General features: G+C 41.7%; 1 protein-coding gene across 1 annotated transcript in view; it reads left to right on the forward strand.

Moving 5' to 3' along the window:
* Positions 1–26652, forward strand: part of LOC121579686 (eukaryotic initiation factor 4A-I) — a 63480-nt gene extending 36828 nt beyond the window's left edge. The window contains exons 7-11 of the mRNA XM_041894487.2: positions 10953–11096; positions 13081–13218; positions 21274–21363; positions 21736–21815; positions 25552–26652. Of these exons, the coding sequence (XP_041750421.1) occupies positions 10953–11096; positions 13081–13218; positions 21274–21363; positions 21736–21815; positions 25552–25696 (597 nt within the window). The 3' untranslated portion in view covers positions 25697–26652. The remainder of the gene's footprint in view (positions 1–10952; positions 11097–13080; positions 13219–21273; positions 21364–21735; positions 21816–25551) is intronic.
* The last annotated feature ends 883 nt before the right edge of the window (positions 26653–27535 follow it).

The following is a 27535-nucleotide window of genomic DNA, read 5'->3' on the forward strand; positions in this document are numbered from 1 at the left end:
TGTAGCTGGTGACTTTAATCAAGGAAATCTGAGGTAAATGCTCCCGAAATTCTACCAACACATCTCCTGTGCTACATGCGGAGAGAACAAAGCCCTCCCCCGCCCTCCCTTCGGCAAATCAGATCACGCCTCCATCTTGCTCCTCCCCGCCTATAGACAGAAACTTACGCATGAAGCACTTATGGTAAGGACTGTTCAACGTTGGTCTGACCAATCAGAATCTATGATTCAAGACTGTTTTGATCACGCGGACTGGGAAATGTTCCTGGTCGCCTCTGGGAATAGTATTGACGTATACACGGACTTGGTGACTGGATTCATCAGGAAGTGTGTAGAGTATTTTGTTCATACTGTGACGATTAGAACATATCCAAACCAAAAACTGTGGATAGATGGCAGCATTCGCATCTAACCACGACACGGTGACTGGGAACATCTATGACCTCCGTAAGGCAATGAGATGCAAAATTACAATACAGGGACTAGTTGCAATTTAACGACTCAGACACGAGACGCATGTGGCAGGGACTCCAGACAGACGAGGGATAGCCAGCCACGTCGCGAACACCGATGCCTCTCTCCCGTGCAAGCTAAACACCTTTTCTTCACCTGCTTTGAGGAAAACAACACAGAGCCGCCAATGTGGGCCCCCGCCGCTAATGAGGACTGTGTGCTCCCCATCTCTGTGGCCAACGTAAGGCCTTCAAGTGTGTTAAACGATAAGAAAAAGTAATACAATTCCAGGTGAACTTACAATGCAGAATAATAGGGCCAGGCAATGAGGTTATATACTGAACAAAAATATAAACGCAACATGTAAAGTGTTGGTCCCATGTTTTACGAGCTGAAATAAAATATCACAATCTTTATTTCTCTCACATTTTGTGCACACATTTGTTTACATCCCTATTAGTGAGCATTTCTCCTTTGCCAAGATAATCCATCCACCTGACAGATGTGGCATATCAAGAAGCTGAATAAACAGCATGATCATTACACCGGTCAATATCCAGTAACTTCACACAGCCGTTGAAGAGGAGTGGGACAACATTCCACAGGCCACAATCAACAGCTTGATCAACTCTGTGACGGAGATGTGTTGCGCTGCATGAGGCAAATGGTCACACCAGATACTGACTGACTGTTTTTCTGATCCACACCCCTACCTTTAAAAAAAAAGGTATATGTGACCAACAAATGCATATCTTTATTCCCAGTCATGTGAAATCCATAGATTAGGGCTTAATGAATTTATTTCAATTGACTGATTTCCTTATATGAACTGTAACTCAGTAAACTCTTTGAAATCGTTGCATGTTGGTTTATATTTTTGTTCAGTATAAATGTCTTGGTACGTCATGGTATTTAACAAAGTACTTTTTTAGTAGAGAGTGGTCTGTGCGCAGGCAAGCAGGCTGTGCGCAGCAGCAGCTCAAGATTATTTGATTGACAGTTCTGGTTGCCTAGTGATGGACTTTAGTCCCACTTCAGAAGTGGCATTCCTTTACAGAAGCGGCATTCCTTTACCCCGTGCTCGCAAGACTAGCTCGAAGACATCGATGCCATGAATAGGCTAGGATATTCTAAATACAATAAACCGAAGACTGAACACACACTTGCATCATTAGCAAATAGACAGAGCCGGCAGGCCAGCTTGAGGGGGAGAGAGAGGCTGAAGCTTGCTCATATGTTTTGGTAATCTGCATCTTGGGCTCCCGAGTGGCGCAGCGGTCTAAGGCACAGCATCTCAGTGCTTGAGGCGTCACTACAGACCCCCTGGCTGTATCACAACCGGCCGTGATTGGGAGTCCCATAGGGCAACGCACAATTGGCCCAGCGTCGTCCGGGTTTGGCCGGTGTAGGCCGTCATTGTAAATAAGAATTTGTTCTTAACTGACTTGCCTAGTTAAATAAAGGTTAAATAAAAATAAATTAAATATCGTAATGTCTTGTCTTCACCTCTTCCTCTCTGGTTTTATTTGAATTGCACAACTTCCCCAGGCCTTTTATAGCCTATCGGCTATAAAACTGAAAATAATGTTTTGTGATAACTGAACTGTGATTTTATTTAAGTGGGGGTTGGGGGGGGGACAAAGACATTAGTTTTTCAGTTAGGGACTTTTCTTAACATTAAGGATCCCAACTTTGTTTAAACGTTTTAATGTTTAAACATTCACACCCCTAGTTTCGGTACTAGTTTAAAAAAAAAATATTTAAGAAAATACAAAGTGTTGGTATTCCTGATTCCATACAGTATGTGATCATATAATGCCTCATGAGAGCACAATAAGGAATACCAACGCTTTGTATTTTCTTAAATGAAAACACACGATTACGCAAACTAAAATAAAGTGCAATATGCATGTGAAATCAATATGTAAACATGGCTCAGACATTGTATAGGTTTATGCTATGTTTCGTTACAAAGAGAAAAATATGCACACTTGTGTGACTCATAATGGGGGCGTGTCTATAGCACGGTACTTGTCATCTCCCACGCCGGGCTAATGTGATGGGCTGTCACTGTTAAGTAGCTCTCTGTAGCCTTGGGTCTATTCATCTGTAGTAAGCGCAACACAGGGGGCATTGGCCAATTCATTGACAACTTCGACTTTAGCTTGCTTATTTCTTATGCCTTCAGAAAGTATTCACACCCCTTGACTTCTTCCACATTTTGTTACAGCCTGAATTTAAAATGGATTACATTTAGATTTTGTGTGACTGATCTACACATAATACATTTACATTTTTTACATTTTAGTCATTTAGCAGACGCTCTTATCCAGAGCGACTTACAGTAGGGAGTCCATACATTTTCATACTGGCCCCCCGTGGGAATCGAACCCACAACCCTGGCGTTGCAAGTGCCATGCTCTACCAACTGAGCTACAGGAGGCCCAATACTCCATAATGTCAGTGGAATTATGCTTTTAGAATTTTTTTCTAACTGTAACTAGGCCACTCAGGAACATTCAATGTTGTCTTGGTAAGTAACTCTAGTGTATATTTGGCCTTGCGTTTTAGGTTATTGCCCTGCTGAAAGGTGGATTTGTCTCCCAGTGTCTGGTGGAAAGCAGACCTAAACAGGTTTTCCTCAAGGAATTTGCTTGTGTTTTAGCTCCGTTCCTTTTCTTTAAAAATAAATAAATAAAGAGTGGGAACTCATTGATGTGTTGTGTTGGATTTGCCCCAAACATAATGCACAAAAAGTCAATTTCTTTGCCAGTTTTTTTGCAGCATTACTTTAGTGCGTTATTGCAAACAGGATGCATGTTTTGGAATATTTTTGTTCTGTACAGGCTTCGTTCTTTTCACTCTAATTGATTTAAGTATTGTGGAGTAGCTACAATGTTGTTGATCCATCCTCAGTTTTCTATCACAGCCATTTAACTCTGTAACTGGTTTATAATCACCATTGGCCTCATGGTAAAATCCCTGCGTGGTTTCCTTACTCTCCGGCAACTGAGTTAGGAAAGATGCCTGTAGATCTTTGTAGCGACTGGGTGTATTAATAAACCATCCAAAGTGTAATTAAAACTTCACTATGCTCAAAGGGATATTCAATGTCTGCTTTTTTCTTTTTTACCCATCTACCAATAGGTGCCCTTCTTTGCGAGGTATTGGAAAACCTTCCTGGTCTGTGTCGTTGACTCTGTGCTTGAAATTCACTGCTCGACTGAGGGACCTTACAATTATCTGTATGTATGGGGTACAGAGATGGGGTAGTCATTAAAAAAGAATGTTAAACACCATTATTGCACACATAGTGAGTCCATGCAACTTTATTATCTGACTTGTTAAGCACATTTTTACTCCTAAATGATTTATGTTTGCCATAACAAACATGTTGAATACTTATTGACTCAGCTTTTCATTTTTTATTAATTTGTAAAACATTCTAAAAGCATAATTCCACTGACATGATGGGGTATTGTGTGTAGATCAGTCACACAATCTAAATGTAATCCATTTTTAAATTCAGTATGTAACAAAAGGTGGAAAAGATCTAGGGGTGTGAATACTTTCTGAAGGCACTGTAGAGCGGGTACTACCTGTTTGCTGAAATGGGTGCAAGAGGGCAAAGTTCGTAATGTGGCTCGAAAGACAGTGTTGTTCTCACCCAACAAGAATGTGCGCATATCTACGGCTATAAACATACCTATCGCTCTCAAATTGCTTTGGCCCGGTCAGAATCTGCTGTGAAGGGCTGCTTGAATGCAGACGGGAAACTAAGTCGTTTTTTTTTTTGCATTTCCGTCTTGCTCCGGTGGTATGAATACTGGGGTGATGTTGGTGTAAATGTATCAACGTTTGAGGTGTTGGCAGCTGCATAGGCTATTCTCGTTGAGCAGTGGTGACATACTCTGTCTGTCCATTGCCGTTGTAATCTACTGGGAAGCCAAAATGTTTTTCAAACTGGAGATTTAAACGACGAGGGAAAATTCTCCTGGTTTATCGACCCCACCACTAGCCATTGTACAGAACTAGTTCCAGGCTGCGCCTCACTAAAGTACAGTTTGAAATGTGCCAATTAAGATTCAAATTTTACAGCATGTGCAATAGGCTCTAGTTGTTTTAACGGAATAGACCATGTTTATTTCAGCTCAGATTTACTCAAGTCATACAACGCAGCGTAGTCATAGCCTATAGGCCTAGAGTTTTGATTTGGTGTATATATATTTTTTTTATGGATTCATTCAGGTTCAGTGCAGACCGACCCGAGGTCTCCGTACCCAACGGTTCGATACGAATACGTGGACTGTTACACCCCTACAAGAAAGCGAAGACTACTGAACTAAATGACTTATCACCCTGTAGCACTCACTTATGTCATCATGAAGTGCTTTGAGAGGCTAGTTAAGGATCATATCACCTCCACTTTACCCGACACCCTAGCCCCACTACAATTTGCATATTGCACCAACAGATCCACGGACGACGCAATTGCCATTGCACTGCACACTGCCCTATCCCACCTGGACAAGAGGAATACATACAGTGGGGAGAACAAGTATTTAATACACTGCCGATTTTGCAGGTTTTCCTACTTACAAAGCATGTAGAGGTCTGTAATTTTTATCATAGGTACACTTCAGCTGTGAGAGACGGAATCTAAAACAAAAATCCAGAAAATCACATTGTATGATTTTTAAGTAATTAATTTGCATTTTATTGCATGACATAAGTATTTGATACATCAGAAAAGCAGAACTTAATATTTGGTACAGAAACCTTTGTTTGCAATTACAGAGATCATACGTTTCCTGTAGGTCTTGACCAGGTTTGCACACACTGCAGCAGGGATTTTGGCCCACTCCTCCATACAGACCTTCTCCAGATCTTCAGATCATCTTTTGGGACTGTCGCTGGGCAATACGGACTTTCAGCTCCCTCCAAAGATTTTCTATTGGGTTCAGGTCTGGAGACTGGCTAGGCCACTCCAGGACCTTGAGATGCTTCTTACGGAGCCACTCCTTAGTTGCCCTGGCTGTGTGTTTCGGGTCGTTGTCATGCTGGAAGACCCAGCCACGACCCATCTTCAATGCTCTTACTGAGGGAAGGAGGTTGTTGGCCAAGATCTCGCGATACATGGCCCCATCCATCCTCCCCTCAATACGGTGCAGTCGTCCTGTCCCCTTTGCAGAAAAGCATCCCCAAAGAATGATGTTTCCACATCCATGCTTCACAGTTGGGATGGTGTTCTTGGGGTTGTACTCATCCTTCTTCTTCCTCCAAACACGGCGAGTGGAGTTTAGACCAAAAAGCTCTATTTTTGTCTCATCAGACCACATGACCTTCCCCCATTCCTCTTCTGGACCATCCAGACGGTCATTGGCAAACTTCAGACGGGCCTGGACATGCGCTGGCTTGAGCAGGGGGACCTTGCGTGCGCTGCAGGATTTTTATCCATGACGGCGTAGTGTGTTACTAATGGTTTTCTTTGAGACTGTGGTCCCAGCTCTCTTCAGGTCATTGACCAGGTCCTGCCGTGTAGTTCTGGGCTGATCCCTCACCTTCCTCATGATCATTGATGCCCCACAAGGTGAGATCTTGCATGGAGCCCCAGACTGAGTGTGATTGACCGTCATCTTGAACTTCTTCCATTTTCTAATAATTGCGGCAACAGTTGTTGCCTTCTCACCAAGCTGCTTGCCTATTGTCCTGTAGCCCATCCCAGCCTTGTGCAGGTCTACAATTTTATCCCTGATGTCCTTACACAGCTCTCTGGTCTTGGCCATTGTGGAGAGGTTGGAGTCTGTTTGATTGAGTGTGTGGACAGGTGTCTTTTATACAGGTAACGAGTTCAAACAGGTGCAGTTAATACAGGTAATGAGTGGAGAACAGGAGGGCTTCTTAAAGAAAAACTAACAGGTCTGTGAGAGCCGGAAGTCTTACTGGTTGGTAGGTGATCAAATACTTAGGTCATGCAATAAAATGCAAATTTAATTATTAAAAAATCATACAATGTGATTTTCTGGATTTTTGTTTTAGATTCCGTCTCTCACAGTTGAAGTGTACCTATGATAAAAATTACAGACCTCTACATGCTTTGTAAGTAGGAAAACCTGCAAAATCGGCAGTGTATCAAATACTTGTTCTCCCCACTGTATGTAAGAATGCTTTTCATCAACTACAGCTCAGTGTTCAACGCCATAGTGCCCTCCAAGCTCCTCACTAATCTCAGGGCCCTGGGTCTGAACCCTTCCCTGTGCAACTGGGTCCTAGACTTCCTGATGGGCCGACTCCAAGTGGTGAAGGTAGGCAACAACGCCTTTGCCACGTTGATCCTCAACACACGGGCCCCACAGGGTTGTGTGCTCAGCCCCCTCCTGTACGCCCTGTTCACCCATGACTGCGTGGCTATGCACGTCTCCAACAGAATCACGTTTGCTGACAACAACAGTGGTAGGCCTGATTACCAAAAACAACGAGACAGCTTACACGCCCCCATCCACATCGACAGGGCCACACTGAGCACGCCGCCATCCACATCGACAGGGCCGGAGTGGAGAGGGTAAAATATTTGTTTTTAAAGTTCCTCTGCGTGCACATCACTGAGAACCTGCAATGGTCCCTCCACACCGACAGCTTGGTGAAGGCGCAACAGTGCCTCTTCAACCTCAGGAGGCTGAAGAAATTTGGCTTGGCCCCTAAGACCCTCACAAACTTCTACAGATGCACCATCGAGAGCATTCTGCCGGGCTGTATCACCACCTGGTACGGCAACTACACTGCCTGCACTCCATGACATCTACCGTGTGTCACAGGAAGGCCAAGAAGATCATCAAAGATCTCAACCACCCGAGCCACGGCCTGTTCACCCCGCTACCATCTAGAAGGAGACTGTACAGGTGCATCAAAGCTGGGACCGAGAGACTGATAAGTGGCTTCTATCTCCAGGCCATCAGACTGTTAAACATTCATCACTAGTCGGCCTCCGTCTGGTTCCCTACCCTGAACCTTGAGGCTGCTGCGTTATGTACATAGTCATTGAACACTGGCCACTTTAATGTTTACATACTCTTACCCACTTTGTGTGTGTATATAGTGTATTCTAGTCATGGCTCATCTTAAATAACTACTGCTGTTCACACCTTTTTCTATTCATATTAGGGCTGTCCCCGACTAAAATAAATCTTGGTCGACCGAGAGTCATCCTGTTCTTTCAACCAGTCGATTGGTCTAAATATTTAAAGTTATTTTTCCATATATAGATAGACTATGTGTTTGAATAAAATCATCTACATAAGCACTGAGCTTGTCTGATGCTTTAAGCACACTGTTTGATGAAATAATTAAGACACACAAATGACTCAAAGAGCCTGATGGTCACACTGTGTTAAAAATGACAGTGAGTGCCTGTGTGACTGGCGCATGTTCTCGCTCTCCTCCCTACTGCAGCAAAATGGCAGCACAGCAAGTGTTTATTGCGCTCTCCGTGCTGAAATTGTAACATAATTTCAGCCATTTAGTGTCTTACTTGTTTCTGACTGAAAAGTTATGTTACCGAAATCCCTAATTTGTTTAGGAAAAACTTTCCCTATTCCCTCAACCCTTGCTCTCTTTACATGAAACATGTAAGCATCGCATGCATGTGACCAATAGGGCCTGACCTATAACCTATCATAATCACATCAATAAATTGGTTATAACAAACGGCAAATACAGTAATGTCTACAACAAAATGGATGCAGAGGACATGAAAAATAAACTCGAAATGGCCGAATGTTTACTGGTTGCTCAGGAGGGAAAGGGGAAGTCAGATCTGTGGAAGACATTTGACTTAGTTGTGGAAACGACCGTAATTTTCGGACTATAAGCCGCGCCTTTTTTCCCATTTTTCGACCCTGCGGCTTATATAACGATGCGGCTAATCTATGGATTTTTACAGCTAACGGCCACTAGAAGACCTCCTAAATCTATGGATTTTACCTGGTTACAGTCAACCAACTTTAACTCTATGGGCTCTATGACCGGTCCGCGCCCCCCACCTTTAAGCAGCGGGCTCCAGCAGGAAAAGCTGGAGGCAGGAAAAGAGTGAGACAGGTAGCGCGCAAAAGTAAAAGTGGAACCGAGAGTGGTACGAGAGACAGAACGAGAGACAGAACGAGAGCAAGACAGTTTGTCTCTTTCCCGACAATCCCCTCTGTGCACGAACCCTTACATATGGTAATTAAACATTAAAACACCTGCGGCTTATAGTCCAGTGCGGCTTATAGATGTACACATCATTCAATATCATTCAATTTAGCTGCTACGGCTTATACTCCGGTGCGCCTTATAGTGCGGAAAATACGGTACTGGAGATCAAGAAAAAGGAGGGTATAGGTGCAAGCGTTGCGTGAGTATTGTGTGCCGAACAGTTGCTGTTAGATTACAATATTATTTGTATTATTATTCGGACGATTTGGAACAGTGTAAACAACACTAAATAAATATGTATACCAGAGTCTGTTCTAACAAAACAAATGTGTGTATATATAAAGCCTTTATTACAACAGACAAAACAGTTGCTTTACTTTACTTTTTATTTAATCATTTACTTTTTCCACATTTTGTTACGTTACAGCCTTATTCTAAAATGGATTAAATACATATTTTTCCTCCTCAATCTACACACAACACCCCATAATGACAAAGCAAAAACAGGTTTTTAGAAATGTTTGCAAATGTATTAAAAATAAAAAAACAGAGGTACCTTTATTTTCATAAGTATTCAGACCCTTTGCTATGAGGCTTGAAATTGAGCTCCGGTACATCCTGTTTCCATTGATCATCCTTGAGATGTTTCTACAACTTGATTGGAGTCCACCTGTGGAAAGGCACACGCCTGTCTATAGAAGGTCCCACAGTTGACAGTGCATGTCAGAGCAAAAACCAAGCCATGAGGTGGAAGGAATTGTCCATAGAGCTCCAAGACAGGATTGTGTCGAGGCACCGATCTGGGGAAGGGTACCAAAAAATATCTGCAGCATTGAAGGTCCCCAAGAACACAGTGGCCTCCATCATTCTTAAATGGAAGAAGTTTGGAACCACCAAGACTCTTCCAAGAGCTGGCCGCCCGGACAAACTGAGCAATTGGGGGAGAAGGGCCTTGGTCAGGGAGGTGACCAAGAACCCGATGGTCACTCTGACAGAGCTCTAGAGTTCCTCTGTGGAGATGGGAGAACCTTCCAGAAGGACAACCATCTCTGCAGCAATCCACCAATCAGGCCTTTATGGTAGAGTGGCCAGACGGAAGCCAGTCCTCAGTAAAAGGCACATGACAGCCCGCTTGGACTTTGCCAAAAGGCACCTAAAGGACTCTCAGACCATGAGAAACAACATTCTCTGGTCTGATTAAACCAAGATTGAACTCTTTGGCCTGAATGCCAAGCATCACGTCTGGAGGAAACCTGGCACCATCCCTTAGGTGAAGCATGGTGGTGGCAGCATCATGCTGTGGGGATGTTTTTCAGCGGCAGGGACTGGGAGACTAGTCAGGATCGAGGGAACAATGAACGGAGCAAAGTACAGAGATCCTTGATGAAAACCTGCTCAGGACCTCCAGACTGGGGCAAAGGTTCACCTTCCAATAGGACAACGACCCTAAGCACACAGCCAAGACAACGGCAGGAGTGGCTTCGGGACAAGTCTCTGAATGTCCTTGAGTGGCCCAGCCAGAGCCCGGACTTGAACCCGATCGAACATCTCTGGAGATACCTGAAAATATCGGTGCAGCGACGCTCCCCATGCAACCTGACAGAGCTTGAGAGGATCTGCAGAGAAGAATGGGAGAAACTCCCCAAATTCAGGTGTGCCAAGCTTGTAGCGTGATACCCAAGAAGACTAAAGGCTGTAATCGCTTCCAAAGGTGCTTCAACAAAGTACTGAGTAAAGGGTCTGAATGCTTGTCTAACTTTAATATTTCGGTTTTATTTTATAAATTTGCTATAAAAAATAAAAACTATTTTTGCTTTGTCATTATGGGTTATTGTGTGTAGATTGAGTAGAAACAATTATTTTATCAATTTTAGAGTAAGGCTGTAACATAACCAAAGGTGGAAAAAGTCAAGGGGTCTGAATACTTTCCGAATGCACTGTACACATATATTTATATTCCGGTCTCTGACATTGCTCGTTCTGATTTAATTTTTTGTTTTTACTTTTGGCTTATGTGTGTATTGCTATGCATTACTGCAGTGTTGGAGCTAGAAACATAAGAATTTTGCTGCGCTTGTGATAACATCTGCAAATCTGTGTATGCAACCAATAAACGTTGATTTCATGCTCTTCCTGCTGCCTCTTTGGAATGATTCAGGACTTTGAATAAAGTCAACTTCAACTTGGTGACTGTAGACTTCAACTTGGTGACTGTAGAATCGTTGTGTCTGAGAGAGTGAGAGACTTTCCTCTGTCAGGTATTTGTTCTATAGAGCCTAGCTAATACCTTTCGCAATCCTATTTTCCAGGTGGTGCTACTGTCTGCCACCATGCCTCAGGATGTTCTGGAAGTCACCAAGAAGTTCATGCGTGAGCCAATCCGTATCCTTGTGAAGAAGGAGGAGCTCACCCTGGAGGGTATTCGCCAGTTCTACATTAATGTGGAGAAAGAGGTATTGCTGTTCTAGATGCTTGTTATAGAAACGTGTGTATATATAGATAAAATATATGGCTCTTATAGATGCTTGTGAATAGTTTTGTTCCTTTGCTCTATATAATTAAAACCGTTGATTTAACATATACAAAACATTTGATCTAAAAGAAAACAAAAGTAATTAAGTAGCCCCATTTTGTCAATACAACACAGTAACTCTTTGGGCTGGGAATTGCCCGGGACCTCACGATACGATATGCAATTCTGTGATTTTATTGCGATTCGATGTTCCAAACGTATTGCTCGCCATATGTCTGCTGCAGAGGGACAAGAGAGAGCCATGAGAAAACAAGTTTTGATCAGTCATGGAATAAGTGCTAAAAACAAATTGGCTCGCTATTTAACACTAGACTGCAACATTATAACAGTGTAATTAATAAATGTAATATATAATAATCATTTGATTGCGTTTATGAAGACCTTGTAAAGCATTGGAATACGATTTGTATTTAATTTAAAAGAAGACAATAGCATTTTCATTAGTTTGTTAATGTAGGCTATATGTAAAAACAAAACAAACAAATTCAAGTGTTCAATTTATTTTGTTGGTGGAGTACCTGTGTTACAACTATGAAACAGAAAGCGTATGTGTTGGAACACGGGAACCACTTCTTTTTTTAAGACACATTAAAAAAAATACCCCAACCACGAGCGGCCTTGATGATAAATAGTTAAAATCAGAAACAAAAGCATTATAATCGGCTCCAAAGGTATTGGGACAGTAAACAAAAAATGTTTTTGTTTAGGTTGCGTTTCGAGGTGATTATCAGCTGGGCACTGCACTTTGACCTGTTGGGAGAAGGAGTGGAGCAGGCCCTACTGTCGGGAGAAGGAGGGGCAATGGGGGAAACCATAAAAAAAATATGACATGCCCTCCTAAAACTGGTTATAACTCCAGTTCTGTTTGTGATTTGAAGAGTCTAACTACAGTGTGTTATATAGACCTATTTAGGAAAAGTCAAGGACAAAGGGGGGCATGACTTAAATTGCAGAGTAATTAAAAAATGTAATTCATAAGCAGTCAAAATGACTTCTTTAGCGGTTCTAGTTTTAAAAAGATGGATAACAAGCTATGAAGGAAGAATACTGCAGTTTTGGTGCGATATTGTCAAAACGATACAATAGATTGTTAAAAGAAATGATCCCCCCTGTTACTAGTAACTGTGTTCTGTTCACATAGAATACTAATCAGTAGGCAGCTTTCCAATGACCCAGGTTTATTCGACAAAAGCAAAAATCTTTGCGACATCTGTAATGGAAACGGCAGATAGGAGACATTTTCTCAAGATCAGATTTTATATTTTTTACATCCGTTCGACAGGGTTGGATTTATCTTTTGTGGAACTTTTCTTTATTGTGACAAATTATACTGGAAACTGTTTTTCTAATAAATAATGATTGCCAAATAATTTTGAAGTCACGTGGGACACGTGGTGTCATCACGTAACTATAAAGCTCCACATTTAATTCTAAATTATTCTGCTTGCAAAATATTTGCAGGACATTGATTGTCCTGACTTTCAAGAATGCCTGAATTGCGTCACTTTTCTTTTTTGGTTGGCTGGCAAGTTTCACCATCCAATTATTTCAGCACTACATGAGTGCAAGTTTCACTTTGCCACACATGAGAATGATTAGAATATGGCAAATATTAGTCAATTATTGCCTTCTGTCCATGTTGGCTTTCGCAGGCTACCTGAGACATGAAACAGATAGGTGTGAGTGCGTACAGGCTGTCGCCAATGTATTAATGCACAATTTAATGGAAACACTTCAACCACCATTTTTATTCGACACTGTAGGGTTTTTGCTGAAGTGTTTTTTCAGGTGTGACGTCATTACGTCCACTGTGGATGGGATCTCTGTCCCTTTCCGCAACTTAGCTTTAAAGCAACGTTATTCCCATGTCTCCAGTCTCAATTCAACCCCCTTTCCATTGTTAGGAGTGGAAGCTGGACACCCTGTGTGATCTGTACGAGACCCTGACCATCACCCAGGCTGTGATCTTCATCAACACCCGCAGGAAGGTGGACTGGCTGACTGAGAAGATGCACGCCAGGGACTTCACTGTCTCTGCCCTGGTAAGAGCTCCTGCACCTCCAGCGCTGTGTCCATGTCCCACAGTGTTGTCATACCTAACACCCAGGTATGTGTTTGGTGATGGACATACGGGTTGATAATGGTTTGTGTTATGTGCGTTGATGTTTTAGTAATAAGTATGTGGATGATGATGAACAAAGGCCTACGGTGCCTTCAGAAAGTATTCACACCCCTTGACTTTTTCCACCTTTGTTGTGTTACAAAGTGGGATTTAAATGGATTGAATTGTCATTTTTTGTCAACGATCTACACAAAATACTCTGTTAAAGTGGAAGAAAAATTCTAACATTTGTAAATAAAATAAAAACTAAAAAACGAATATCTTGATTAGATAAGTGTTTAACCCCCTGTGTCAATACATGTTAGAATCACCTTTGTCAGCGATTACAGCTGTGAGTCTTCCTGGGTAAGTCTCTAAGAGCTTTCCACACCTGGATTGTGCAACATTTGCCCATTTATTATTAAAACAATTATTCAAGCTCTGTCAAATGTGCTTGTTGATCATTGCTAGACAACCATTTTCAAGTCTTCCCGTAGATTTTCAAGCAGATTTAAGTCAAAACTGTAACTTGGCCACTACAGAACATTCACTGTCTTCTTGGTAAGCAACTCCAGTGTAGATTTGGCCTTGTGGTTTAGGTTAATGTCCTGCTGAAAGGTGAATTAATCACCCAGTGTCTGGTGGAAACCAGACTGAACCATTCTTTCTAGGGGTGTAACGATTCGTTTTAACAACGATTCGATTTGTATCACGATTCGTGGTTGTCGATACGATTCAAGGACGATATTGGTTCATTTAGAACGATACGATCCGAAACGATTCAGTGACTTGAAATCGATTCAGTAACCTTTTAGCCAAAAATTCAACCAGTGTGACTGAAATAAATACCTGGATACTGGACAGTGCAGGTGAAGTTTCCTAGATTCCTGTTTCTTGTAAGGACCGCAATGGTGGCTTGATAATTTCTCGCTCGTCGGCTTCTCCTCTGTCGTCCGCCATGCTATGTTTTGTTGTCTTTGCGCCTTTGCGCTGCTGCTGGCGCGGGCGATGACGTCACGGATAGGCAGACTGAATCGAGTAATGTTTAAAGCCTTTATCATTAAAAGTGCTAAGAAAAAACATCCATATAAAGTCTGACGTGCTTAAATCCAATGGGTTATTTCCTAGTATCGATACAATCGATTTATTACATTTTAAAACGATGTTAGATTGATATATGTTGTCCAAAAGGCCAACTCGCCGAGCACAGATCGATGTAGTTGGATCATAGGAATATAAATCGATACATCGATGTAGTAGATGGATCGTTACACCCCTAATTCTTTCCTCTAGGATTTTGCCTGTGCTTAGCTCTATTCCGTTTCTTTTTATCATAAAAAACTCCCTAGTCCTTAACGATTACAAGTATACCCATAACATGATGCATCCACCACTATGCTTGAACATATGGAGAGTGGTACTCAGTAATGTGTTGTATTGGATTTGCCCCAAACATAACACTTTGTATTCAGGACAAAAATGTAATCGCTTTGCCACATTTCTTTGCATTATTACTTTAGTGCCTTGTTGCAAACAGGATGCATGTTTTGGAATATTTTTATTCTGTGCAGGTTTCCTTTTCACTCTGTCAATAAGGTTAGTATTGTGTAGTAACTACAATGTTGTTGATCCATTTTCTCCTATCACATCCATTAAACTCTGTAACTGAAATCCCTGAGCGGTTTTCTTCCTCTCTGGTAACTCTGTTAGGATGGACGCCTGTATCTTTGTAGTGACTGGGTATATTGATACACCATCCGAAGTGTAATTAATCTGTGTTTCAAATGCACTGCTCAACTGATGGACATTACAGATAATTGTATGTGTGGGGTACAGATATGAGGAAGTCATTCAAAATTCATGTTTAACACTATAATTGCGGCCTCCAGAGTGGCTCAGCAGTCTAAAGCACTGCATCGCAGTGCTTGAGGCGTCAAGCGACCGGAAGACCCATGAGGCAGCGCACAATTAACCCAGCGTCGTCCGGGTTAGAGGAGGGTTTGGCCGGCCGGGATGTCCTTGTCCCATCGTGCTCTAGCGGCTCCTGTGGCATGCACGCTGACACGGTCGCCAGTTGTACGGTGTTTCCTCCGACACATTGGTGCGGCTGGCTTCCGGGTTAAGCAAGCAGTGTGTCAAGAAGCAGTGCGGCTTCGCAAGGTCGTGTTTCGGAGGACGCATGGCTCTCGACCTTCGCCTCTCCGTACGGGAGTTGCAGCGATGGGACAAGACTGTAACTACCATTTGGATATCCCGAAAAAGGGGTTAAAAGTACACAGAAAAATAAAATATAAAATAACACTATTATAGCAGACAGTGAGTCCATGCAACTTCAGAAAGTATTCACACCCCATTACTTTTTCCACATTTTGTTGTTACAGCCTGAATTTAAAATGTATGAAATTTTGATTTTTTTTGTCACTGGCCTACACACAATACCCCATAATCTCAGTGGAATAATGTTTTTCAAAAATTTGACTAATTAATACAAAATGAAAAGCTGAAATGTCAATAAGTATTCAAGCCCTTTCTTATGGCAAGCCTAAATAAGTTCAGGAGTAAATGCTTAACAAGTCACATAAATTGCATGGACTCACTCTGTGTGCCATAATAGTGGTTGTGATTTTTAAATGACTGCCTCATCTCTGTACCCCACACATACAATTATCTGTAAGGCCTCTGTTGAGCAGTACATTTCAAACACAGATTCAACCACAAAACCAGGGAGGTTTTGCAATGCCTCGCAAAGAAGGGCATCTATTGGTAGACGGGTACAAATAAAATAAAAAGTAGACATTGAATATCCCTTTGACCATGGTGAAGTAATTAATTTACACTCTGGATGGTGTATCAATAAATCCAGTCATACAAAGGTACAGGCGTCCTTCTTAACTCAGTTGCCGGAGAGGAAGGAAACCGCGCAGGGATTTCACCACGAGGCCAATGGTGAGTAAAACAGTTAGTTTTCTCCTATCACAGCCATTAAACTCTGAGGATGGATCAACAACATTGTAGTTACTCCACAATACTAACCTAATTGACAGAGCGAAAAGGAGGCCTGTGCAGAATATATTTTTTATTGCAAAATATGCAACATGCAACAAGGCACTAAAGTAATACTGCACAAATATGGCAAAGCAATTAATACAGTGTGTTTGGGGCAATTCCAATACAACACATTACTGAGTAACACTCTCCATATTTTCAGGTATAGTGGTGGCTGCATCATGTTATGGGTATGCTTGTAATCGTTACGGACTGGGGAGTTTTTCAGGATTAAAAAATAAACGGAATGGAGCTAAGCACAGGCCAAATCCTAGAGGAAAAGCTGGTTCAGTCCGCTTTCCACCAGACACCAGTCCACCATGGCTTTCCACCAGACACTGGGAGATGAATTCATCTTTCAGCAGGACAATAACCTAAAACACAAGTCCAAATCTACACTGGAGTTTCTTACCAAGAAGACAGAAAATGTTACAGTTTTGACTTAAATCTGCTTGAAAATCTACGGGAAGACCTGAAAATGGTTGTCTAACAATGATCAACAACCACAGCTTGAACATTTTTCAAAATAATGGGCAAATGTTGCACAATCCAGGTGTGGAAAGCTCTTAGAGACTTAGCCAGAAAGACTCACAGCTATAATCGCTGCAAAAGGTACTTCTACAAAGTATTGACTCAGGGGTTTGAATACTTACGTATATGAGACATTTCTGTATTTAATTTTCAAGAAATGTGCAACAATTTCTAAATATGTTTTCACTTTGTCAAGTGTAGATGGGTGGGAAAAAAATCTATTGAATCCATTTTGAATTCAGGCTGTAACAACAAAATGTGGAAAAAGTCAAGGGGTATGAATACTTTCTGAAGGTACTACAGTGAGGGAAAAAAGTATTTGATCCCCTGCTGATTTTGTACGTTTGCCCACTGACAAAGAAATGATCAGTCTATAATTTTAATGGTAGGTTTATTTGAACAGTGAGAGACAGAATAACAACAATAAAATCCAGAAAAACGCATGTCAAAAATGTTATAAATTGATTTGCATTTTAATGAGGGAAATAAGTATTTGACCCCTCTCAATCAGAAGGATTTCTGGCTCCCAGGTGTCTTTTATGCAGGTAACGAGCTGAGATTAGGAGCACACTCTTAAAGGGAGTGCTCCTAATCTCAGCTTGTTACCTGTATAAAAGACACCTGTCCACAGAAGCAATCAATCAATCAGATTTTTTATTTTATTTTTATTTCACCTTTATTTAACCAGGTAAGCCAGTTGAGAACAGGTTCTCATTTACAACTGCGACCTGGCCAAGATAAAGCAAAGTAGTGCAATAAAAACAACACAGAGTTACATATGGGGTAAAAAACATAAAGTCAGAAATACAACAGAAAATATATATACAGTGTGTGCAAATGTAGCAAGTTATGGAGGTAAGGCAATAAATAGGCTATAGTGCAGAATAATTACAATAGTATTAACACTGGAATGCTAGATGTGCAAGAGATTATGTGCAAATAGAGATACTGGGGTGCAAAAGAGCAAAATAAATAACAATATAGGGATGAGGTAGTTGGGTGGGCTAATTTCAGATGTACAGGTGCAGTGATCGGTAAGGTGCTCTGACAACTGATGCTTAAAGTTATTGAGGGAGATAAGAGTCTCCAGCTTCAGAGATTTTTGCAATTCGTTCCAGTCATTGGCAGCAGAGAACTGGAAGGAATGGCGGCCAAAGGAGGTGTTGGCTTTGGGAATGACCAGTGAGATATACCTGCTGGAGCGCAGACTACGGGTGGGTGCTGCTATGGTGACCAATGAGCTAAGATAAGGCGGGGATTTGCCTAGCAGTGATTTATAGATGGCCTGGAGCCAGTGGGTTTGACGACGAACATGTAGTGAGGACCAGCCAACAAGAGCGTACAGGTCACAGTGGTGGGTAGTGTATGGGGCTTTGGAGACAAAACGGATGGCACTGTGATAGACTACATCCAATTTGCTGAGTAGAGTGTTGGAGGCTATTTTGTAAATTACATCGCCGAAGTCAAGGATCGGTAGGATAGTCAGTTTTACGAGGGCATGTTTGGCAGCATGAGTGAAGGAGGCTTTATTGCGAAATAGGAAGCCGATTCTAGATTTAACTTTGGATTGGAGATTCTTTATGTGAGTCTGGAAGTTGAGTTTACAGTCTAACCAGACACCTAGGTATTTGTAGTTGTCCACATACTCTAGGTCAGACCCGTCGAGAGTGGTGATTCTAGTCGGGTGGGCGGGTGCCAGCAGCGTTCGATTGAAAAGCATGCATTTAGTTTTACTAGTGTTTAAGAGCAGTTGGAGGCTACTGAAGGATTGTTGTATGGCATTCCAAACTCTCCACCATGGCCAAGACCAAAGAGCTCTCCAAGGATGTCAGGGACAAGATTGTAGACCTACACAAGGCTGGAATGGGCTACAAGACCATCGCCAAGCAGGTTGGTGAGAAGGTGACAACAGTTGGTGCGATTATTCGCAAATGGAAGAAACACAAAATAACTGTCAATCTCCCTCGGCCTGGGGCTCCATGCAAGATCTCACCTCGTGGAGTTGCAATGATCATGAGAACGGTGAGGAATCAGCCCAGAACTACACGGGAGGATCTTGTCAAGATCTCAAGGCAGCTGGGACCATAGTCACCAAGAAAACAATTGGTAACACACTACGCCGTGAAGGACTGAAATCCTGCAGCGCCCGCAAGGTCCCCCTGCTCAAGAAAGCACATACAGGGCCGTCTGAAGTTTGCCAATGAACATCTGAATGATTCAGAGGAGAACTGGGTGAAAGTGTTGTGGTCAGATGAGACACAAATCGAGCTCTTTGGCATCAACTCAACTCTCTGTGTTTGGAGGAGGAGGAATGCTGCCTATGACCCCAAGAACACCATCCCCACCTTTGGGGGTGTTTTTCTGCTAAGGTGACAGGACAACTTCACCGCATCAAAGGGACAATGGACGGGGCCATGTACCGTCAAATCTTGGGTGAGAACCTCCTTCCCTCAGCCAGGGCATTGAAAATAGGTCGTGGATGGGTATTCCAGCATGACTATGACCCAAAACACACGGCCAAGGCAACAAAGGAATGGCTCAAGAAGAAGCACATTAAGGTCCTGGAGTGGCCTAGCCAGTCTCCAGACCTTAATCCCATAGACAATATGTGGAGGGAGCTGAAGGTTCGAGTTGCCAAACGTCAGGCTCGAAACCTTAATGACTTGGAGAAGATCAGCAAAGAGTAGTGGGACAAAATCCCTCCTGAGATGTGTGCAAACCTGGTGGCCAACTACAAGAAACGTCTGACCTCTGTGATTGCCAACAAGGGTTTTGCCACCAAGTACTAAGTCACGTTTTGCAGAGGGGTCAAATACTTATTTCCCTCATTAAAATGCAAATCAATTTATAACATTTTTGACATGCGTTTTTCTGGATTTTCGTTGTTATTCTGTCTCTCACTGTTCAAATAAACCTACCATTAAAATTATAGACTGATCATGTCTTTGTCAGCGGGCAAACGTACAAAATCAGCAGGGGATCAAATACTTTTTTCCATCACTGTATATTATGTGACTTGTTAAGCAAATATTTACTCCTTCTGCATTGCTTGCTCTCTGCGGTTTTAGGCTGGGTTTCTGTATAAGCACTTTGTGACATATGCTGATGTAAAGTACTGTGACATATGCTGATTTTGTACTCTCCCAAATTTCGTGATATCCAATTGGTAGTTACAGTCTTGTCCCATCGCTGCGACTCCCCTACGGACTCGGGAGAGGCAAAGGTCGAGAGCCATGCGTCCTCCGAAACACGAACCTGCCAAGCCGCACTGCTTCTTGACACATTGTTCGCTTACCCCGGAAGCCAGCCGCACCAATGTGTCGGAGGAAACACCGTCAAGCTTGCAACCGAAGTTAGCTTGCAGGCGCCCGGCCCTCCACAAGGAGTCGCTAGAGCGCGACGGTGTTAAATAACTACTGCAATTGTGCGCCGCCTCATGGGTCTCCCGGTCACGGCCAGCTGTGACACAGCCTGGGATGGAAGCCGGTTCTGTAGTGACGCCTCAAGCACTGCGATGCAGTGCCTTAGACCGCTGCGCCACTCGGGAGGCCAAAGTTTCGCCAAACTTAATTCCAATTTGATATTATGGGGGAATCGTGTTTAGGCCAGTGACAAAATAATCTAAATTGTATCCATTTTAAATTCAGGCAGTATCACAACAAAATGTGGAAAAAGTCAAGGTGTGTGAATACTTTCTGAAAACTGATAACAGTTTATGAGCTGGGTTTCCAGGTGCCAATTTAAGACTAGTCCTGGACTAAAAGCATGATCTCCAGGACTAGCTTAATCTGTATCTGGGAAACTAGACACAGATTGCTTTGAGAGAGTGCCATTGATGTTTTTAAGTGGTTAGTTCCACCCCTGTCACTGGGTAGTGTCTTTTGAGTGGCACTGAGTCTTATCTGCCGGGGGGGAGAGACAAAGCCATATTCATCCCAGCCGACTCTGTGCCGTGAGCAACAGGTTGGTTCATGCTATGGGCACAAACTCGTCATTGAGTTGAACACTTAATACAGGCACAGTGTTGACGTGTCTGTGTAATTTATCCTATTGATGTCATTGTTTACATTAAACACATTCGTTTACATTATCTATAGAAGCCACAGCCTTCGATCTCCACAGTATAGTTCCTGTCTTTGTCACAAAGTTCCTCCTGTACTTCTTAGTGCCTATATTTGTGCAGAAAACATCCCGTTGATCTGGTTAGATAAGCATTTCTATGATTTCCATAGATCAGCATTTGTTGGTCTTTTTGATGGTTTCTGTAACTGTTTGTTCTTGGTACAGTAAAGAGATTCATGAAATGCTTGTGGTGTTCATTCACTAATGTGATGTCAGATCCAGGCTAACTATCTTGTCTGACTATAAGTGTCTCTGTATAAGAGTGTCTGCTAAATGTAATGTCTTCCTTCCTCCCCAGCACGGTGACATGGACCAGAAGGAGAGGGACCTGATCATGAGGGAGTTCCGCTCTGGCTCCAGCCGTGTCCTCATCACCACAGATCTGCTGGTGAGTTGAGTTCTGGAGACGCCACAGCACCCTACTACCTTGGTAGAGCACGCTGTGCCCTGAATCTTTTCATATGTTGGATGTAAAATTATATTAATATCTTATTATATTAATCCAATGTGTAAGTGGGCTCTATATGATCTATTTAATCAGCCTACTCTTAAAGAACAGTGATGACAACATTTTAATCAAGTGGCAACATTTTTAGTATGTGATCCCTATTGGATCTGAACCCATAACCTTTGGCATTGCTAGCACCACACACTCTTACCAACTGATCCACACAGGACTAAGCTAGCCTGCACCAGTGTGCAGGGTAATACAGCTAGAGGTCAGGCATTGAAGGAGTGCTAATCATGTTTCTCCTTTCAGGCTCGAGGAATTGATGTTCAGCAGGTGTCTCTGGTTATTAACTATGACCTGCCGACCAACCGTGAGAACTACATTCACAGGTAGGAGGGACCCTTAGGGCTGGCCGTATTTTACTATATACCGGTATTGATGCACGGCCCGGTGTGTGATTTTACTTTACCTTCTATAATGGTATTTGAATGTTTGGTTTGTTAAATATGATATGCTACTTCGCTACTTGAGTCATCTCCTCTCACTCTCTCCCTCTCTATGCCGCTTTCCACACAGACCAATCAGCGCCCCGTCACTCAAGGAGTGCAGTTGTTGTTGCTCGACCACAAGACCACTTGCGCTCAGTATGCATGGTTAATGCTGCACTTGCGACAAGATGTTGATGTCAACAAGCGTCAAGCGTTCTATAATTACACTATTAGTTTGTGTATCTTGCAGTCTGCAAACAGCTGGTGTCTTTTCTTAGCAAGTTGTTGCTAAAATTGTATAGTTTTAGCCACTAATGCTAATCGCTAGTTAGCTAATAAGTGTACTGAGTCGGAGCAAACGTAGCTAGCTAATACAGCCTGATCCCAGTGCTGGTGTAGGCCTAGATCATTATTGTGTTTGTCCAACAGTATCTTCTAAATCAGAGAGGAATAGGCGAACCATGAATATGTTAGCTACATGAAGTAGCTAAGAGAGAACATTTTAATGTAGCTAGATTATAGGGTCCCCTAGGAAACACTGACCAACACTTTGGTTCCTACCCTGTAACAATAATTTCTCCCTGGCTTTTTCATTCGTTGTCATGTCAAACACTGTATTCAAAGTGCCCACTATTATATTCTAACTATAGAATTAGAATAATCATTCTATTTCCATGATTTCATCAGTTCACCCAAGTGTTTTGATCTAAATCGCAATTGCAATTTTTGTTAAATATTAAGGCCTAGATTTTTGGGCCCATATTGTGCACACCCATTGTAGCAGTGTGGAAATGATCTCAAAGGAGTGCAGAAATTGATTCAAATGCAGAGTATTTATTTTGATTGAACAGTATAAATAATCAGAATGGAGAAAGCCCCATTGAAATCAATTAGGGGGGAATTCCGACCCGAGTTAAGCGCACGTAAATTGAACGTAATTTCCTTTTTATGCAATTTTTTTCTATCTATGCGTATTCTGACCTTGAACTTAAGCATGAGAATAGCATGCTATTCACATAAATGGTGTGGCGGAGCTGCGTCTACAGATATGCTGTATTCTGACCTTGACTTAATTCCCTCATAATTCCACCACCTCTACTCGTGATGAAACAATGAATAAGGTTGAGCGACAAGTCAGTTCCAAGTGGACACCATTCTCCAAAGTGTTATGTTAGGGGCAAATCCAACACAACACTGAGTACCACTCTTCATATTTTCAAGCATGGTGGTGGCTGCATCATGTTATGGGTATGCTTGTCATCGGCAAGGAATACAAAGTGTTTTAGGATAAAAATAAATGGACTACAGCTATAAGCACAGGCAAAATCCTTGAGGAAAACCTGGTTCAGTCTGCTTTCCAACAGACACTGGGCGACAAATTCACCTTGCAGCAGGACTATAATCTAAAACGCTAGGCCAAATCTACACTGGAGTTGCATAACAAGATGACGTTGAATGTTCCGGAGTGGCCTAGTTACAGTTTTGACTTAAATCCGCTTGAAAATCTATGGAAAGACTTGAAAATGGCTGTCTAGCAACAACCAACTTGACAGAGCTTGAAGAATTTTGAAAGAATAATGTGCAAATATTGTACAATCCAGGTGTGCGAAGCTCTTACAATGTTTTTGATTCAACTTCAGTCTTCTCCTATCACAGCCATTAAACTCTGTAACGGTTTTAAAGTCACGATTGGCCTCGTGAAATCCCTGAGTGATTTCCTTCCTCTCTGGCAACTGAGTTAGGAAAGATGCCTGTTTCTTTGTAGTGACTGGTTGTATTGATTAGGGTTGTCCCCGACCCAAAACAATATTGGTCGACCAAGAGTGGTCTTTTCTTTCGACCAATCGATTGGTTTACATTTTTAAACGTGTACTTTTCCATATACAGTGAGGGAAAAAAGTATTTGATCCCCTGCTGATTTTGTACGTTTGCCCACTGACAAATAAATTATCAGTCTATAATTTTAATGGTAGGTTTATTTGAACAGTGAGAGACAGAATAACAACAAAAAAATCAAGAAAAACACATTAAAATGCAAATCAATTTATAACATTTTTGACATGCGTTTTTCTGGATTTTTTTGTTGTTATTCTGTCTCTCACTGTTCAAATAAACCTACCATTAAAATTATAGACTGATCATTTCTTTGTCAGTGGGCAAACGTGCAAAATCAGCAGGGGATCAAATACTGTTTTCCCTCACTGTATAGACCCACACCTTATGTATTTTTAATAAAATCAACTAAATGTACTGAACTTGTCTGATGCTTTAAGCATGCTGTTTGATTAAATAATTAAGACCCATAAATGTCTAAAGGGAGCCAGAAATCGATAGCCTAACCAGAAGAAAAAAAACCTGCTGAAACCGTTCCACTTGCTGGTCAACAGATTGTCTTGTGTAGTTTTCAATAAGGTTTTCAGTACATTTATCTAAAGCCATCCCTTTAAATTTGCTGTACCTTTTTAATTAAAATGTTCAACACTCACTAACGCATCAGAATATTATGGATCAGTGAAAGAAAGCCATGTAAATACACACATTCGTCTCCTTTTCAGCACCAATTGGTAGATTTACAAATACTCTGATCTTGATACATTTTTTAAATGAAAGATACACATAAGTCAATTTGTCCCAATACTTTTGGTCCCCTAAAATGCGGGGACTATGTATAAAGATTTCTGTAATTTATAAATGGTTCACCCGATATGGATGAAAATACCCTAAAGGTCTGCTGATAGTCTGCACTTTAACCTCCTAGTCATTGTATAATTTCAAATCCAAAGTGCTGGAGTACAGAGCCAAAACAACAAAATGTGTCACTGTCCCAATACTTTTGGAGCTCACTGTAATTAAAACATTCTAGAAATCATAAATCAACTCTGTAGGTTTGGCGTTATACTGTCATTTGCGCATGGCTACGGAAGCCTATAAGCTTGGGTCTCCAAATTTCACCCCAAGTTATAAGGCCAGCATTTCATGAACTTCACTGTGGAAAAGCTGATATGTTGATATGCTTCAGTTTGCTACCATATGACTGGTTTCACATTTAGATATATTTACAATCCCCTTATCCAAACGACTTACTCATTTACCTAGCTCTAATCAATAGCGCTTATCAATTTGTAAATTACAGTGCATGGAGAATGGTGTTATTTCTATTAGAAAAAATAAAGATGTTCCACTTGGAACTGACAGGTTGCTCGACCTTATTCATCGTGCGTAAAGGTGGGGGAATTAAGTAGAGGTCAGTTATCTGTAAAGACACCTCTGCCACAACTTCATTTTTTTGGATCTCCACCCCAAACGAATAGCGTATGAATAGTATGCTATTCTCGTGCTTAAATTAAAGGTCAGAATATGCATAGAGAGAAGTGCATAAAAAGGGAATTATATATAATTTGCGTGCGCTTAACTCTGGTTTGAATTCCACCCGTAGAATTTGTTGCCACCCTAGGGGCATGCATGCACTAGTCATGAAGCAAATTAATCAGGAATTCCTGCTTTTTTTTACATTTCCAGAGTTTTCTATATTTTCCTGCTCACATTCCTCCTGGTTTGTTTATTTCAATACTGTTTTAATTATAAATGCAAATCGGCAGGGTTCATATTAACCTTGTCTTTGCTTGTTGTGTGCCAGGATCGGGAGAGGAGGCCGTTTCGGCAGGAAGGGTGTTGCCATCAACATGGTGACTGAGGAGGACAAGCGCACACTCCGGGACATTGAGACATTCTACAACACCACAGTAGAAGAGATGCCCATGAATGTGGCTGACCTGATCTAGAGTAGAGCACCTAGCCTCTGGCGCCCTGCCTGCTGGTGGTCCCTTCACACTCTACAGACCACTATCATCATCATCTAGCTATTCCCCCCAATTCCTCAATCTCCATTCTCTAAAATCTCCCATTTCCTACCTATCTTCCCACCTATCCAAGCCTCTCCCGTGTATCCCAATTTTGCGCTCTTAAATGGGGTAGGGGAACCCCCGGTTTCCTTCCTCTTCCATGCCCTCTTCGGTCCCTCAGCTCAGCCCCACTCATTTGGTTTTCTATGGCTTAAAGGAAAGAGACCACCTCTCCTGCTAGCCTTGCATAATACAAATCAAGAATTGTATATTTACTTGGCCACAGATGAGGATCAGTATGTTTGCATTAGCAGCAGACTTCATGTCCTTATGTTGAATGCAAGGACCCCTTGGGACTCCATTTCAATAGGAAATGGTGACTTCTTTGGGGAATGAGGATTGCACTATGCAGTTGCAGTCTTTATTTGCATCTGAGTTGTTATATTGTATCACTATCCATTGCTGATATGCAGTAGATTTTCTGCAGGAGAGTTTTTAAACAAACAAAGGATGACATTGTTAATCTTTTTTTTTAAATTAATTTTGTATGTGCCTCGAAAGTACAGCTATTCATTTGAATACTGTTAATGAGTGGTAAGCCAGACAAACTGTTGGTGGATATTTTGACTGAATAATATAAAACAACCTATTTAATTCTGAAGTGTATAATTTACATTTCACAAGGGTTGGCATTTTTGGGGAGAAACTGAAGGTGTACAGAGGGGGCTATTGGGAGTTTTGCTTTGGGTGCAAAGATATTTGATGGACTACATTAAATTATATTCCAGTATAAACATTATATTTATTTTCCACACCTTTTTTTATTCATTAGTTTGGTTTCATTTTACAAATTAGGGGAGGGGGGTGACTTAAATAAAGTTACCAAATAAATAATGCATTTGTTTTGCCAGTTATTTATTTTCTTATTACGATCAGTAGCTATGTTTCCATTAACTTGTCCAGTTTTTTTGTCGACACTAACCAGGTTTCCAACCAAACTTTTTATGCGAGTGAAGTACATGTTGCATAAAAAATGCCATGACAGGCCTGATGGAATGGAAACATTTTCGGTAAACTTTCCAAATGCCGACAAAACAAAATACGCTAGACAAGGTGGGATCTTTTTGTTCCAGAATGCAAGATCAATGAGTTAGCCAGATAGCCCTGAAATAAATGCATGATATGAGTTACTTGACAATCACAGCCCATTTTCAAGTTCAGCTTTCTAAAAGCACGCAACTGAAGGCAATAAACCACTTCTCTGATAGAAAACGGCCTATGTAGCATCGATATTAGTCAAACATACAGTGGGGAGAACAAGTATTTGATACACTGCCGATTTTGCAGGTTTTCCTACTTACAAAGCATGTAGAGGTCTGTAAGTTTTATCATAGGTACACTTCAACTGTGAGAGAAGGAATCTAAAACAAAAATCCAGAAAATCACATTGTATGATTTTTAAGTAATTAATTTGCATTTTATTCCATGACATAAGTATTTGATCACCTACCAACCAGTAAGAATTCCGGCTCTCACAGACCTGTTAGTTTTTCTTTAAGAAGCCCTCCTGTTCTCCATTCATTACCTGTATTAACTGCACCTGTTTGAACTCGTTACCTGTATAAAAGACACCTGTCCACACACTCAATCAAACAGACTCCAACCTCTCCACAATGGCCAAGACCAGAGAGCTGTGTAAGGACATCAGGGATAAAATTGTAGACCTGCACTAGGCTGGGATGGGCTACAGGACAATAGGCAAGCAGCTTGGTTAGAAGG

This window comes from Coregonus clupeaformis, chromosome 13, assembly GCF_020615455.1.
Source record: "Coregonus clupeaformis isolate EN_2021a chromosome 13, ASM2061545v1, whole genome shotgun sequence".
NCBI classification, from domain to species: domain Eukaryota; kingdom Metazoa; phylum Chordata; class Actinopteri; order Salmoniformes; family Salmonidae; genus Coregonus; species Coregonus clupeaformis.